The sequence below is a fragment of the Bos grunniens genome, chromosome 12 (genome assembly GCF_055505025.1).
Source record: "Bos grunniens cultivar Pamir isolate PY7600 chromosome 12, Bosgru_T2T1.0, whole genome shotgun sequence".
Classification (NCBI taxonomy): Eukaryota; Metazoa; Chordata; class Mammalia; order Artiodactyla; family Bovidae; genus Bos; species Bos grunniens.
The window spans coordinates 26,463,363-26,480,843 of NC_141176.1; the positions used below are offsets into that span (position 1 = coordinate 26,463,363).

General features: G+C 34.0%; 1 protein-coding gene across 8 annotated transcripts in view; it reads right to left on the bottom strand.

Annotated features, from left to right (window-relative positions):
• The window catches only part of NBEA (neurobeachin), a 672,061-nt gene that overhangs the window by 452,512 nt on the left and 202,068 nt on the right, over window positions 1–17,481 (bottom strand). For all 8 annotated transcript variants that reach the window (XR_015138069.1, XM_086329378.1, XM_086329374.1 and 5 more), the window contains 7 exons: window positions 15,072–15,180; window positions 12,710–12,791; window positions 12,359–12,482; window positions 11,332–11,524; window positions 8,414–9,424; window positions 6,311–6,528; window positions 3,784–3,937 (listed from right to left, as the gene is read on the bottom strand). Coding sequence is in view for 7 of the 8 variants with exons in the window: in XM_086329378.1 (XP_086185504.1) it covers window positions 3,784–3,937; window positions 6,311–6,528; window positions 8,414–9,424; window positions 11,332–11,524; window positions 12,359–12,482; window positions 12,710–12,791; window positions 15,072–15,180 (1,891 nt within the window). In the remaining variant the exon portion in view is untranslated. The remainder of the gene's footprint in view (window positions 1–3,783; window positions 3,938–6,310; window positions 6,529–8,413; window positions 9,425–11,331; window positions 11,525–12,358; window positions 12,483–12,709; window positions 12,792–15,071; window positions 15,181–17,481) is intronic.

The following is a 17,481-nucleotide window of genomic DNA, read 5'->3' on the forward strand; positions in this document are numbered from 1 at the left end:
CTACAGCAATACACAAATGCTATCCTTAGTATGAGTTATGGTATTCACATAAGGTCCCAGGGCAAAAAATAGACCACCTCTATACCAGTGCCATGGAGACAGCAGACGAAAAGATTACACCATTTTACTTTTTGCCATCAAAGTGGATCACCCATAATAAGTAACATGGCTCAAATATCCTATTTTAAACTTCAGAATTCTACATTTGACAGGCTTGTTTTGTAAATGGGAAGATCATTCTATCATGATACAATTCTGAATAAAAAGCTCCAAAAGGAAGTAAAAGAGGGAAACATTCAGGAAGAGCCTTCTCCATCTAGTGACATTACCTAACTTAAGTGTCACAAGTTCCTGTGGGGTAAGTAAAATTAGCACTGTTAAAATGAAGAAATTAAGGCTGACATCATATCTAGTAAGTGGTAGAAGCCAGGTTAAAATACAGATTTATCTTATGCTGGAATGCAAATGCCTTCAGTTACATCCTAACCGGAAAGAAAATCGTGTCTGAATCTTATTGATTATTGGAAAACAAGCTTGTTTTTGATGAAAAGGAGTAAATTATTTGAGATACACACTTATACTGAGAAATAGAAAAGGTATCTTCCTGGGTTGAGCTTTTAACAGCGATTTATAAAGAATACTTAGCATTCTACTTACCCATTCCAGATTGCATACAATTTCAACATTAGATGTGTCAAATGCTAAAAAATTTAGTTGGGTGCATGTGAAAAAGTTACATATCTTCTAATAAAACATAATGACCACAATATTCAGTGAATTTGTTGAAATTAACTTTGATAAATGCTCATTAAGTCAAATGCAAGCTCTTATTTAATAGGAAACCTGGATTTATCTTACACTCTAACTACTAAATTTTAATGAATTTTTAATTTAATGCTTTACACTGAAACATTATACTATGGTATTTGTATTTTAGGTCAAAATGGTGCCATAAGTCAGTGGTCAGCAACCTAGGACCCAGAAATCAAATATAAATAAAGTTTTATTAAAATACATTCACATTTACTCCTCTGTGTTATGAAATATGTCTGCTTTTGCAAACAGCAGATTTAAGTAGTCAGACAGATACTGCATAGCCCCCAAAACCAAAAATATTTATTATATGATCATTTATCAACCACTGCATACCAATATTACTCATACTTATTCCTTAGATACATATCTGTATATAATACATGAGTATTTTTAAAAACTCCACAAACCTAAACAATATTACAGATCATTCAAACATTAGTTTCAAATGTCTCTATCTCTCTTCATATATCTAGGATTGAAATTCTAGGGTATCCATGACAACGCTTCCCCCTTTGGTAATATGCATATTGACAATGTTTCCTTTTTGACTTATTCCATCCAGAATTCTCTTTCAGCTTTTTATATTAATATTTTAAATCTAATTTAAAGAAAGTTAACACAATATTGTAAATCAACTACACTCCAATAAAAGTTTCTTTAAAAATCTAAGTTAAAAAGCTCCATGTCTTTAGTTTTAATTTCTTCCTTTATTCAACGTCCTCCTTGCTCACTTTTTCCCACTATTACATTAAAATTTTTAGCAAGAGAATTAGGCAATCAAGGAACAGAAAACATTACTCAAAATTGGCACCAACCATGTTTTCTCCCAGTAGGAAGTGGGATAAAAGGTTCTTGATATTTCTTTTAAGGAAGCAATTCATTCAAAGAATATAAAGTTAACTGTGCTGTAGAAGCAGGTACAGGTGCAATCAGTTAATCAGCCAAAATAGCAGAAATACAGAGACAGAGACAATGAAGAAAAGTTTCTACAATTGAATGAATTCCAAAGTCTATTGAAAACAGTCTAAAGAAATAAGTACTGTAGTTTTAACTTCTGAACTATGGTAGTTATAACTGCATAGGTAATAATTTTGGAAGTCAAAATATCAGTGTCTTTATTATACATTCATTATAAAACAAAAAATGAGCAAATTTTGGTAGTATATTATTTAATTCATAATGTTTATTAATACTTTATTATTTTCTCTATCTTGATGGAGATCTTCTAGTTTAGAAAACTCATATTTCAAATTTATAAAACTTTTCTTATCTACTGCTAATTTTATATAAAGATCGCTTCTGTTCTACAGATTTTAAAACAGTATTATACTTTAAAGTAAATTTCAATATAACTTTTTAAAATTTCCTGATAACAATGATAATACATAAACATAAAAAAAGTATATGATGTAGAAAAATCCCAGGATGAAACATTAAGTCAATCTTCAATGGATAGAAGAGGCAAAAACCTCTTCCTGTCTCAATATTAGAATGTATTCTTAACATCACATGCAACTCTCAATTTACCAGAATTTGGTATAAGTTACGAGAGGAAATCAGAGATGAAAGAGAAGGGATGGTATGTTACAGGATATCTGCACCCTTCCCACACCATCAGCTGTTTTTCTTCCTGATTCTGTTTCCTTGGTCAGCTGCTAATTTCATGAAGGCCCTAATTAGGACCTGTTCTGTTGCACTCCCTCCTGAACTAGCCTTCTTGCCTTTGGAGACTCTTGAATAAATTCATGGATGAAAGAGAAATATATGTGTGAGGCAGAAGTGTGCTGAGGATGTATACACTCTTTTGCTGCTAATATTTAAGTTTCAGTGCTGCTTCAGGGATAATGACAAAGGGAGAGTGAGAAAAAGTCATGTAGAAAAAGCTTGTTAATGATGAAATAAAACCAGACATCAGTTTGGAAACACTGCCTCAACAAGTAAAAGACATCCTAATAAAATGGCAAGTTTCTCTCTGGAAAAGTGATCTATTTTGGGCTTATGGATGAGTTTCCAATATGGCAGCAAGAACACAGTTATTAACATGAGAAGCATATTCTCGCCCATCTGATCAATTAGCTATGGAGCTTGTTTTTCATTATATGAATCAGAGATATATTTTTAAATGATAACTAAAACACTTAATTGTTTATCTATTATATGTTAAATGACATATAAATAACATTGAATATCTTTCAATTTATGTTAATAGATTCTGATGTCTTACAAAGAGAAAGTCTATATTTTTAAAAAATAAATGCTGAACCACAAAATCATGTCAGATAAAAATTCTAAAAGATGTCATATGACTAACATAAAGTTCTTTGAGATTTTTAAGAATTACCAAATTTTTCAAGTACAGAAAATGTTATGACATTTATAGTTTTTCTATTTGAGGTACCTAAATTTTAAGTAAGAAACACTCTAAGAATTCATCTGATTCTCTTTTTGAAGCAAATTACTGGCTTCAAGATTAAATCTCAAAGAATAGAAATATAAAACTACTATAAATAGCTTAAAAATAATATTTTAAGCTAATCATATAAGACTGAATATCTAAAGATGTCTTTTTCCTATTTTAGATTCATGACTCTGTTATATAATAAATACGTACTTGTATTCCAAAATTTAAGATTTACATAACAAGAATTTTAACAGTTTATTTTAATGTAGATTTGAAAAGATAAACAATATAGAGAAAATAAAGTTAAACCATTTATGGTTATAGCTCTAAGTTACATTCATCAAAATTATCAGATAAATATTTTTATAAATACACACAGCTGAAACCCAACACTGACAATTAAAAGAAGTGAGAATAAAAATGTATGTAATTTCAAATTATATGGTTAAAAACTTCTCAGGTGAACAAGTCTTGTTAAAATCCATGTTTATAGTACAGAACGCCACTGACATGCTCTGATAATGTAATTATAAAACATAACCACTAGATGGAGTCAAAGTACTTACAGTTGGTGATGTAGCAGCAGAGAGCAAAGGTAGAATTCCTCCACAAGCAATGATGATGTTGTCTACCATTTGGGAAATGAGGTGAATTGTGTTATGTACAAAAATAATATTTTCATTGCTATTGACAAAATCCATCACAGACTTTGTGGAATGGCTAAAATAGCAGAAAAACAAAACACAAACAAACATTTCTTTGGTTTAAGAATAAAAAGTTTACAACTTATTTTTAATGTCATTTTTAAAGTGAAAAATAAGAGCTAGGCAAATTTAAAATGGAGTTACTAGAAAAGAAAATAATTTACAACAATTTAGATGTCATATTACCAAAACCAGCATTCATCTCATCATGGATTTTTTGTGAGTCCAAGCATATTAACTTATTATTTTATTTCTGCTTAAAACACTACAGTGTCCTAATTCGACTCAAAGACACATGACTAGGTCAATGAATTTGGCTGAAACATTTATTTTTGCCAAAAGCTAGTTGTTTGGTATTGAAAAGCAGAGGAAGTGGATAGTTAGCTGACAAATTGTTGTATCACCAGACCGCAGCTCCAGCTTTGACCAGACATATTGAAAACATATACTGTTAGTCACAGAAGTTACATGACAGGGTAGCATAAATGAGTCAGTAAAAATTCAAGTACTTACTGAATAAAAAATGGAAAAGACCTCAAAAGTCAGCAGTGCAGCTTTGCCATACAAAACATATAATACTGATTCCCAGAAAAATACATGCACTGCTTCAGTTTGATTGTAGATCAAGAATATGAACTATTCTCTAACAGAAAAAATTTTACTCCATGATCAAATTTAAGTCAATGATTCTAACCTTTTCTGAATTGCAAAACATCATCTATAATATCTTAGATTTCAGAATGATTTCCCATGTCCTAAAAACTAAAGTGCTATCTATCATTTAAACTTTTTAAAAATTTTGTTAAATTACACAAAATTATGTCTGGGGAATTTTATGAGAGTTCATGAAATAAAGCACTGAAAGATACACATAATGTTAAGAGAAGGAAAGTTGAGTATCACTCACTCAGCAGCTACTAAAATATAACAGGTAGTAAATTATACAATGTCTCTCCACACATTGATACTCATGTTAATAGTAACGTATTTCACGGTATTCCAGTCTCCTTATTTACCATCCCCCCGGGTATCTTACCATGTAACATTAGCAATGGAAAGACCATTGTTTCTATCACGTAAGTAGACTACGGACAAATTAACCAAATAAAATCAGAACTAAAAACTGTCTATGGCAGAGGCTGATTTCTTCTGTAAAGTTATTTCTTTTTCCCTGCTAATGTGATGTAGATTTTGTTCTATTGCTGAGCTACATCAGGTACAGGAAAGATTGGTTTCACCACAGCTACTGTGTTTGTGAGCAGCTAAAAACACAGCTACTGTGTTTGTGGAGGCCAATCATTATAATTCCATTCCTGTCTTCTGGTAATTGACTTAGAGAAAACATATGATCCAGCTGACATATGAGATATCAATACGGAATTTCATGAGGGGATACGCTTAGAAAAAGTAGAAGAACAGAATAGGAGGAAGTGGAGGAGAAGAAAAAGGAGAGAGAGGAGGAGGAAAAAAGACACAAGGAAGAACAGGAAGGAAGAATGGGGTGAGAGCCGCAGCAGAAGAGTCCTGCCTTCTAGTTGAGGGAAGTTTCCTAGGTTGAATTGATTCTGGGAGCTGAAGCAACCACCTTGAATCTTCGAAGGATAACCAAGAAAAGCAAAGGAAGTTATTTGCGTGTTAAGAATATTGTGCCACTGATTTTTTGAATCGCTGACGGTAGGGTATTGCTATGTACAGCCATTTGCTTCCTAATTTATCTGCATGAACATATGACATTTCAAAACTGATTAATCTGTTGCATATGTGCTATTACAAAATAAAACTGGAAGTGAGGCAAGGTAATTTTAACATTCATGTAGGCTTTGTTTTCTTTTTTGAAATTTATTCAATTTATTTAAACTGAAAAACATAAAACAATTGAACTTTTTTATGTTATTTTCTTTCAATGATTATATCTGAAATGATGTCCACTTACCACTTAAACAGTACAAGCTCTAAAAATGATGTCATAAGTGATTTTAAAATTTTAGCACTATGTGTTAAATCTTATTACCAAGAATAAATGTAGTATATGACATTAATTTTAACATCGAAAGATAAAAATGTAGAAATTTATCTGAACCAGTATTGAACCTTTTTTTGTTTCATTCTCTTTTGTATATAGAATAGGAGATGGCAGATGTCAAAGTTTTGCTTTTTAATCAATTTAAGCCTAAATTCTTGATTAGTTTTTAATGTGAACCACCCCATAGTCATAACTCTTATGAAAATATTTATGTTTCTACAGAAACTCCAGTGTTCTTTTGAATACATTTGTGAGATTTTTTTAATGATATAATTTACTTAATAATCAGGTAATTTCACTAATCTAAAATAGTCATTTTTTTTTCCACTAAAAGTAGTCTTATTTATAGAAAAGAAACATTTCTACCTCCTCCAAACATGTACATCTGTTTCTAATGCAAATAGCAAATCGGTGAGCAGTCGCTGGTGCATTGGAGACCATTTAAACTCAGGAATACGAAACATTGTAGTGCGTGGCCCTGGGCTGAACTGGCGCCGCTGTTCCTCCGTCATTGGCATTCCTCGAAATCCTAAATCAACTCGGAGATCTCTGTCCTGTTGTGTGATAGACCGACCCTGAACAGCCTAGAGATGGAAAAGATGGACTTTTGTATCGTGCAAAAGAAATGTCTGATTTCAAAATGAAAACAGTTAAGTATGGTTAAGTGAGCAAAGCTTTTGCATATGACTTTAATAGATTAGTATATCTGCTCTTATCATTCACCTGGTAATTGCTTGCACAGGAGATTTTCTGACAAGAAAAGGATACTATTATTATTTTTATTCTGTTTCAGAAACTAGACAAGGCAATCCAATACTTAAGTTTAACATCAAAGTTCACACTGAAAACCAGGTCCTCTTTTGCCCTTTTTGAGCCTTTACATTAGACCACATTCCTTCTTTATGAAAGTGAGCAAATACTCAAAGTGAAAAATACTGGATATATATCATCAACTAATTATAATCAGAAATACAAGATTAAAAGAAATATTACTTGAACAGATTCAAGTTAACTTCAAAGTGAATTTCACTTACAATATTTCAACTGAGAAAAACAAATGTCTTTTATAATTTAGAAAACCAGACAAAGGTCTGTGAACTCAGAATGAAAACCAGGCAAACCTAGTATTATTAAGCTCAGTAAACAATGTACCATGGTTTCCTTTATTTTAAACTTGGGCTTAATTTAGCATTTTCATTCCTCTGCTAATTATCACGGTAGCACAACTGCCACAAAAATACAAAACAGCAGTATTTAACAGAAAATAAAAATACCTTTTCCACATACAGAATATATTTTCAAAGATTCTTATTTGAATACAAAGACACTAGTGAGGTGAGGTACAGTGTACTCTTTCTAACATAATGCTAATGGACACACGCTAAATTATTCTTTGATATTAAAAGGTGAATGGAAAACCCAGGCAACAGCAACAAAAACCAAGTCACTAAGGGTAAAAATTTCTTCAACTCTTAAACATAAGGTATTATTTAGTGGCAAGTATATACTCAAAGCTTAACAATTAAAATTCATATCAGAAAACATCATCTGTTTCTAGCTTTAGTATGGTGAGGCACAACTGCAGCACCAACATTTCCTCACTACCAAGCCTGAGAGTCTTTAATTTTCTCATACAAATCCCCATACATGTGGCTATAAGGAAAACTCTCACTGCTAATTGCAAATTTTCTCAGCCATGTTGTCTGCCTTACAGGGCTGCCGTGAGGATTAAATCTGAAAACATATGGCACAGTGCCTGGAACACAGTAGTGAAGTGAAAGTCGCTCAGTAGTGTCCGACGACTCTGTGACTCCATGGACTGTAGTCCGCGGGATTCTCCAGGCCAGAATACTAGAGTGGGTAGCCTTTCCCTTCTCCAGGGGATCTTCCCAACCCAGGATTCAAACCAGGTCTCCCGCATTGCAGGCTAACCTGCTGAGCCACAAGGGAAGCCCGGAACATAGTAAGCACTTGATAAATAACAGTTCCCTTTTCCCTTTCCTGTTCATTTCATTAATTAGGTTAATATGGACTCCAAGTCCTCTTCTCTATAATTCATAGAACAGGGTTGGACTTGAAGCTTAAAAGGTTAAAATTAATCAAGTATTCAGAATGAAGATCTTGAGTGCAAATGTGTAAAAGTAGTCACAGAGACAGAAAATATTCAAACTGGTAGAGACCTTAAAGGTCATGTTTCAATCTGGCACAAGCTCTTCTTGTACTATATGAGAAAATTCAGGCCCAGAGAGGTTGAGCAAAGTTATACACACAGAACGTGGTAGAGGTGGATATCTGATTCAGATATTTTGAATTTATTTTATATGTAAACCCACACCACTCAATTCCATAAATTATTATTCTACCATAATTAAGTATAAACATGGTGTGACTGATAAGAAATTACTCTGTTTTGGTGCTAACAACTCCGTATGTCTTCAATGAATTTTGCGCACATAAAGGGTAACTTACTTGCGTCGTGGTGGTGGTCTGGATTTTACGGATTTCCTTTCCTGACTCTTTGCCATCGTCAGATCTCTCAGTGTCTGAAATTATACTTCCTGCATCAACATTTGGTACAATTTTGCTACCAGAAGATTCCGTTTCCAGGGTCGTAGCAGTCATTTCAGCATATTCTAACCCTTTAGATGATGATGCTAAGTCTCTGTCAGAAATACTGCTCATTCCATCTGAAGTTGTATGGATCTTGAACTCTTTTTCTTCTATTATACTTGATGTACAAGTCAAGTCAACACTACCAGTCATGTGAGCAAGCAATCCAAGATCATCACCAAGATGTACTTGAGTGTCCTGAATATGTGGAATAATGTGATTGCTAGAAAGTTCAGGAAGGAGTTTCTCCTCCTGCTTGGGTATTTTATCAAAGAGAAATGATGTGCTACTGTTGGGAAGTTCATCCTTCTCATCCGCTAATGTTATCAATGGACCGTTATCCTTTTCTTCATTTTTTTTAATAATACCAACACTTCCATGTACATTGTTCTGGAGTTTCTCAACAGCAGCACTATACACATTATCCAACAAAGACTCAACCTCCACAAGAGCACCATTCTCTCCACCTACTAAAGTCTCTGGTGATAAATCCATATCATCAAGCTTCACTTCTGTTGCTTCCACTTTCTCTGCTTTTATGTCAACTAAAAGATCATGTACTTCCACATGCACACCACTTCCTGGTCTATCTGAATTCCCAAGAATATCATCGGGCACTTTTGTTGACATAAGCAAGTCTCTCGTGTCTGTGCTGACAGGGTAATCTGTCTCACTTTCTGGGCTCTGGCTTTGTGAGAGGTCCTCTATCTCTCGAATTTCCATTCCACCTTTTGCTCCTGTTGTCTGTGATGAGAGACCAGAGATGGTGCTCACATTTCCCTTCTTTCCCTTTTTAATGTTTTCCTCCTCTTGTCTCTGATATTCTTCATACATTTTGGCTAGGTATTCCTTATGTGCTTCATAAGTGACCTTAGAAATGGGTAAAGAAAACACTTAAAGGCATTTTTGTATATGTTAAAAGAAAAAAAAAAGATATAAACTTATGATAATAGCAAAAATGGTATCAGTAATTTTAAGGTATCAAATATATATTAATAACCCTAAGACAAATGCTTAACTTCATCAAATAATTAGAATATCATCAAAATAGTCATATATGATTTATTACATGATTTGTCAATGCACAGGTAAACTAGCATTAAAGATTTAAATAAAATGATATCTTTAAGTGAAGTATTTCAATGTTACCCCAGTTAATATGCCAGCTGAACTCCTACATATTTTATTTATTTGAGCTAAAACAGAATTGGCTAATAATACACAATATCCAAAGTACCATGGTGTGTGAGTATGTGTGAGTGTGTGAGTGTTTTAGTCACTCAGTCATGTCCAACTTTTTGCAGCCCCATGGACTGCAGCTCGCCAGGTTCCTCTGTCCATGGGATTTCCCAGGCAAGAACACTGGAGTGGGTTTCCACTTCCTTCTCCAGGGGATCTTTTCCACCCAAGGATCGAACCCAGGTCTCCTTCACTGCAGGCAGATTCTTTACTGTCTAAGCCATCAGGGAAGCCCCAAAGTACTATTACTATATCAATATTCACCGTATATTAAAAAAAAAAAAGTGTGTCTATTGCAACAAGTGAGGTCAAAAAAATAACACATATTTATAAATATATAGTTATAAAACGTTAAAACATTGCATCTTTATAAAGACTAGTTTAATTTGTTACTTTATATAGTCTCGTTTAGGAATAATCAGTACACAGTGTAGCTAGAAATAATATATAATTCTCACACAAAGACTTGCAATGAGTTTCCCCATAAAACACTACTATCAAACTTATTAATGCAATGATAAAAATGAGGTGCTGATATATTATACAATATAAATTTATCACAGAATAAAGGTCTTTAAAATTTTTAATGTTTAAAATCCTGTAGACACATGATGATAATTTATATTTAAAATGACCGTATAATAGAATTTAAGGTTGAGATCTTGCTTTGAGGATTACCTTAATATAAAACCCCTTTATTTTACAGAAAAAAAATCAAGTCCCCAAAGTAGGGCTTAGCAAACTATGGCCCATGGATCAAATCTGCTTATTTCCTGTTTGGAATACAGCCATGTTCAAACTTTACACATTGATTATGGTTATTTTCACAATGCATGACAGAGTTGAGTAGTTGTTATTAGAGGATGCACAGCCAACAAAGCCTAATAACCACTGTGCAAAGGGATTAAATCAGTTTCCTAATGCCACAAAATTGAACTGTGGCAGAGATTGGATCAAAAGCCAACTTCTGACACCTATGCTTTTCCTATGACACCACCACATGATGAGAAATCTTAACTGAACTTCTGTACTCTAATATGTACATATTCTAAATTTTAATTTACTACTTCCTTTTCCCCCAAATCAGACAATATTTAAAATATAAACAAACATGGATTCTTAGGATTAAAAATAAAGATTATGCAATTAAGAACAACACTAAACTTAAGTACTTTAAATGCATTTATTATTCACTTAAAAACAATTTCCAATTTAGAAAGGCTTAAAAAGTATGTATCAGACTCTATTTCATGAAATATTCTTATAAGACCCAGTATAGATGTTTGAGTTAAAAGACTCAGACATAAGTTCCCAGATATCCTATAAAACATATGTGGGGGTCACATCTAGAGTGTAAAATTTAATTATAACAGGACCCCTAAAATACAGAGAAAAACAGAAACAGAGCAGAAAGAAAATTGTGATAAAGGAATCAGCCATAATGCAAGATGCCCACAAGATGGCGCCAACAGAGTGTTTACAGACATTTAATACACAGCTGAAATCCTGGTGATGTAAAATGTTAAATCCCTTGTTACCTTGGAATGGGCTATTGAGAGTGTATCCACCCAGACTCTCCAGCCTCCCCATTCATATTTTATGGCATGATACAAAAGAATCCGGAAGATATTGTAGACCATCTCTGTGATCTTCTGTTCCTCAGAATTTTTAGGATTGATATAGCCAAGAGAAAACATCCAATCTTGCCACACTGAACACTGCAATAAGCATCTTGTGGGGTGAGGGGGGAGTGGGGGAGAGAAACTCATTAAAAATTCTTAGATTATATTAGAATTTACTATTTGAGATAAATAGCAAAAATATGATCTGACTTAGGTAAATCAAAGTATACAGTTATTCTGCACATTTAATATTCTAACCTGGAATGACTTTCTCCATTTTTCTACCTAGATAAATCCATACTGTAATTTAAAATTGCTTTCCCAACTCTTCCAGTTAGATTAGTTATTGTTTCCCTACTCCCTCATCACATGTAGTACTCACAATGCACTTAACACATTATAAATTAATCATCATTTCACTGTTATCTTTCCCACTAAACTGTACCAAATAAGATGTACACCAAGACAACCTGTGCAGCACAGTGCTTTATATATGGCAGACATTCAATCAATATTTGTTAAATTTAACTCATGCAGGAACCGTGGTTCCAAATTGTACCTCATGTCCTAGCCAACCAATTTAAAAATACATGACAATAATCAGTTACCAGACCACCTTAAGAGAAGCACAGATGATCTGAGTAAATCCAACATAATTTCATTTAAAGTACTGTTGGTGGTAGACAATGACCAGGAAAAGGAATTGTACATTTTAAATAAGGGGTTTGGTGTATGTATATTCATATATACAATTAAAATATATTACCCATAAAGTTAAATAAAATTATATAAAAATAAATAAAAGTAAATGCCTTTTCTAATGATTAAAAGCATTAGCAATATAGGATATGTAAATTTTTTCTTTGCAAGAGACTGAAAATAATGGAGAGAAAATAAGATTAGTTATGGGATAAAGCTTTGTTATTGTATTCAAACTACTCACCTTCTATTTTCTCGGCTGTTACTAAAAAGTTTTATCATATCAGATAAAAATAAACGGCGAACTTCCATGAGTTCTGCACTTGGTGTAGAGTTTTTCAACAAAGTTGCCACCACTTTAAGAATCACTGAAAACAAATAAAAGTTACAGTAAAGATTTATAACTGCATCGTATTTTCTGCTCAAATAGTATTTACTGATTTTCAACTAAATGCTTAGCATGATGGTAGGCGAGTTGTAAATGCCGTAAGTTAAACTATAAATGCCATACCGACTCACGTGGTTGGGAAAAGTTTTGATTTAGTTTCACATGTTACCATGTTACTACTGCATTAAAGAATTGCTTTTTGCTCACTTGGATTCTGAATTTTCACTGTAGAATCTGGCTCTGGATGTGGTTTGTGTACAACTTGAGTACATACTTGCTCTGTCAAAATCTGAAAGACAGAAATTGAATTTCATTTAGAAAAAAAATTCATAATTGCAAATTATAGATATACAAAGAATCTGCAAAAAATGTCTATTTGTTCAAATCAAAAGAAATACATCTTTTAAAGGGTCTACCAGTAAATTCCACATACTTCTAAACTATTTTAACTCTACAGTCTTCAAATTTTGTTTGTTACAAATACAGACAAAACTAAAGCCAGTATCTATAGAAGGAAAGATTCATTAGGAATTCCAAGAACAAATTCTGTTTGAAATCACTTTTCAGTGCACATCTTTAAAACGTTTAAATTGGGGACTGTGAACATTTGGCTGTTGTCATTAAAAAAAAAAAAAACTTAGAAAATCAGTAAATAAGAAAATAATGTCTGAGTCTGGATCCCAACTTCAAATGAAGAAAGATAAAGAAAAAATCTTTATAAAAAATGTGGCTCATTGTCATTAACCAATGAGGTGTTTTTTTATTTTTTCCAGTTTTAATTAATTTATTTATCTTTGGCTGTGCTGGGTGTTTGTTGCTGCACATGGGCTTTCTCTAGTTGCGGTAAGCAGGGGCTACTCTTCATTGTGGGGCATGGGCTTCTCATTCCGGTGCTTCTTTTGTTACAGAGCATGGGCTCTGGGTGCCCAGACTTCGGGAGTTGCAGCCCATGGGCCCTAGAGTGTAGGCTCAGGAGCTGCGGGGCATGGGCTTAGATCTTCTAGGACCAGGGATCGAACCCATGTCCCTGGCATTGTAAGGTGATTCTTAACTACTGGACCACCAGGGAAGTCCCCCAATGAGTTTTTTTTTGTTAAACTTCTTTTAAGTAACAAGAAATTACCAAAGTTAACCATAGAAAGGAAAAGACAGAATTCTAAAACATTTACTGACTTTTCTACTAGCACCCAAGCTCTATGAGTACAGGATTCCTATACATCCTTTTCACTGCTACATTCCTAGCAATTAGCAAACTGCCTAACACACTGCCCATAGTCAGTAAACATTTGTCACAGTAAAGAATGAAAAATCATATATAAATTATGGATATATGATTTTTCACTATATTTTAGGCTATACCCTGTGTTTACCTCTTTTCTTACATATATTAAAAAAAACAATAAATTATATTTAATAAGGATATCACTTTATATTATGACTTAATTTCATGACTTAGGTTAACACACTGAGTTTTGAATGAAACTTTTTAAATAGTTCAACCTAAAGTAATATAGAAAACTTTGAGGAAACTATACAAGTTACTTGAGAGCTTAGTTATACATCAGATCAGATCAGATCAGTCGCTCAGTTGTGTCCGACTCTTTGTGACCCCATGAATCACAGCATGCCAGGCCTCCCTGTCCATCACCAATTCCCGGAGTTCACTGAAACTCACGTCCATCGAGTCAGTGATGCCATCCAGCCATCTCATCCTCTGTCGTCCCCTTCTCCTCCTGCCCCCAATCCCTCCCAGCATCAGAGTCTTTTCCAATGAGTCAACTCTTCGCATGAGGTGGCCAAAGTACTGGAGTTTCAGCTTTAGCATCATTCCTTCCAAAGAAATCCCAGGGCTGATCTCCTTCAGAATGGACTGGTTGGATCTCCCTGCAGTCCAAGGGACTCTCAAGAGTCTTCTCCAACACCACAGTTCAAAAGCATCAATTCTTTGGCGCTCAGCCTTCTTCAACTCTCACATCCATACATGACCACAGGAAAAACCATAGCCTTGACTAGATGAACCTTTGTTAGCAAAGTAATGTCTCTGCTTTTGAATATAGCTACTTATAAAAGTTGGGGATGGAGAGTAAAATAATCAAGAGACAGGGATGGATGGCCCTTTCAGATCAGAAAAAGATCATGACATCCAGCAGTGGCATTTTTCTTACATTTCTGCTCAGACTTAAAAATAACAAAAAAGAAGATAGGATGTTTACTTAAGTGTACTACTTACTTAATGTGTATCAAAAAGGTACTGACTGAAAATTAAAAATAACCTACTGTTATTCAAATAATAAATACAGGGCACAAGCATCCCTCTTCACTCCCATACTTTTATTGAAACAAACACTTTGCTGTTTAAATACTCAAACATACGTGCAACATAGGAAGACTGCCAAATAATTGTACGTGGATATGTTTTAAAACAAAGTTTTTAAAATGTAACTATGCGTTCATTATTTTTTAAGAATTACTACCTTTTTAGATTAAATGATCAACTACTATTTCAATCACATAGAGAGTTTCCACTGCATACGTTTAAAATTTTCATCATACATGTAAAAACTTTTACCTCATAAAGTGTGTTGTATGTGGTCACAGTCACAGTGTTTGTGTGCAACATCAGCCTTTCTCCAAGAAGAGTGAAAAGGCTGTGGGTATGCATGATTTCAACTTTTCTTCTGAAGAAAAAGGGAGAAAAACATCATACTATTAAACACACAGGATTTTATAACCATATGACTTTAGGATAAGTAGTAAAATCTATAAGCAGATACAGAATTACAGAAGTAGTTATGATTACTAACTTTCATCTTCTAAAATAAATGACAGTTTATAGCATAGCTGCCTTCTAAATTACCAAGACTGCTACTTAAACACTTCTCAAAACATCTGCACAAACTGAAATGTTAGGTATACAAATTACAAAATATTGTATAAATGTTGACAGCTGTAATTTTCAAATTTCTAATAACTATTTAGGAGTTATTATATTATGCTAAATTATTGGTTTCCCTTAACACACAGAGCACAAATTTTTCAAAACCTTTCTGTCCAAATTCTATGAAATAATCTATGTAAAAATTTAATAACAAAAATTTTAAATTATGGTTAAAAATGAATACAAAGCAAAGTAATTTGGCAGAAGTAAAGGAAACTCAATACTGCTTGTATTTGTGGCTCATTTAACTGCTCCTCCAAATCCATACCTAGAAGTTTTGTTGTTGCTCAGTTGCTAAGTTAGTTGCTAAGTTGTGTCCAACTCTTTGCAACCCCATGGACTGCAGCACAGCTCTATTAGAGATCTCCTGGAACACTTTCTCACCTCTCATTCACATCACTTTCTTACAGGTCTGGATCTGGATCTTCTTGGCTTTCAACTCTCAGTATTTCATCTCTTACATTGATTTTCCTTGTTGTTTGGATTTGGCAACTATGACATAAACTGACTAGATAATCACCAAACTTTTGTTCCTTTTTTCCTGAGCCCATAGCTGTACTGTAATTCTAGTCTCTATTGCAGCTGGGTGTGGCCACTAAACTGAGTTCTAGTCCATGGAATTTGAGCAGAAAGTTTGTGGGTCAATTTTAGGTCTACCCTACAGGAAAAAACTCTTCCCCATAGAAGCAACAAAGAAGCTTTACGATAAGGATGAAGAGGTACCAGATGAAAAGAGCATCGCTTGAAGAAATCACCTACTACGGATACCCACTTGGCTCTTAAGTGAATAAAAAAGAAACTACTAGTGTGGTAAGTTACTAAAACTTCACTGTCTGTAACAGGAGCTTTTGCTATCTTAACTAATATAGAAATCAAATAATCAACCATTTATCTGGACACCACTCACCAGGAAATGCTCTCTTCCATTAGCCTTCTAACTACAATACACAACACAAAAGAGGTAGGACAGCTGATCCCCTCACCCAATCCTCCTCAGCCCAGACAGCAGAATTACCTAAACCCAAGAGGCAGCTAGGGCAAGTGTCGAACGGCTATGTTTGCAAAACAGACAAGACTGGCAAGTCAAATGGTTATATGTATGTCACGACAGATGGATATTACAGGATTACCAAGGGGGAGACTTTGGTCTCTTCCAACTCAAGCCACACCTAAGGAAAGGAAGTCAGGCACTTTCATTTGTTCCCTGTCAGGAAAACACAAATGCCAATATATATCCCTTGATATATCTTTTTGATACACAGAACTGGTTAAATTAGGCTATCTGAAATTTAGGGCAATCTCCTAACTGTGACACTACAATTTCAACTACTAAAGAAATGCATGCTCTCTTGATTATCTCCTACAGTGTAAATGCTTATTCAGGAGCTTAATTCCAGTTCTTGGGGGGACTTGAAGAATGTTGTGTTTATACCAGGGAAGAGATGAAGCAAATTCCTCTTGCAGTTTCCTTTAAAACAATGCTCACCAATAAATGCTGCTGCACAGCAGTCAAAATAAAGCCAAAAATGGCATTCATCATTTCAGGCATAAAGCGGGTACACTGGCCCTATCAATCACATGATTTTGTTTCGCATAGGACATCTAATGAAAGACCCAACTCTATGCATTCAGTTCATCAGCAATGCATGAGGACTGCATTGTGGTTCTGCTTTTATTCAAACCAAATTATCTTCTATTTTTCATTGTGATTTCAAGTGTGGTATTTACTTCATCTAGCAATTTCACAAACCTTGTGATGAAAACATTTCCTTGTGGTAAAATCTATGCTCTTAGAAACTTTAAAATATACAATAAAGTATTGTTAACTATAGTGACCACACTGTACACTTCATCCCCAGACCTCATTTATCTTACAACTGGAAGCTTGTACCTTTTGACCTCATCCACTCCTTTCTCCTAGTCTCTACCCTGCAGGCTGTGGGAAGCGCCCCATTTGTTCTCGATTTCTATGAGTTTGGTTTCTACAGATTCCACATACGAGTGAGATGACAGAGTATTTGTCTTTCTCTGTCTGACTTAT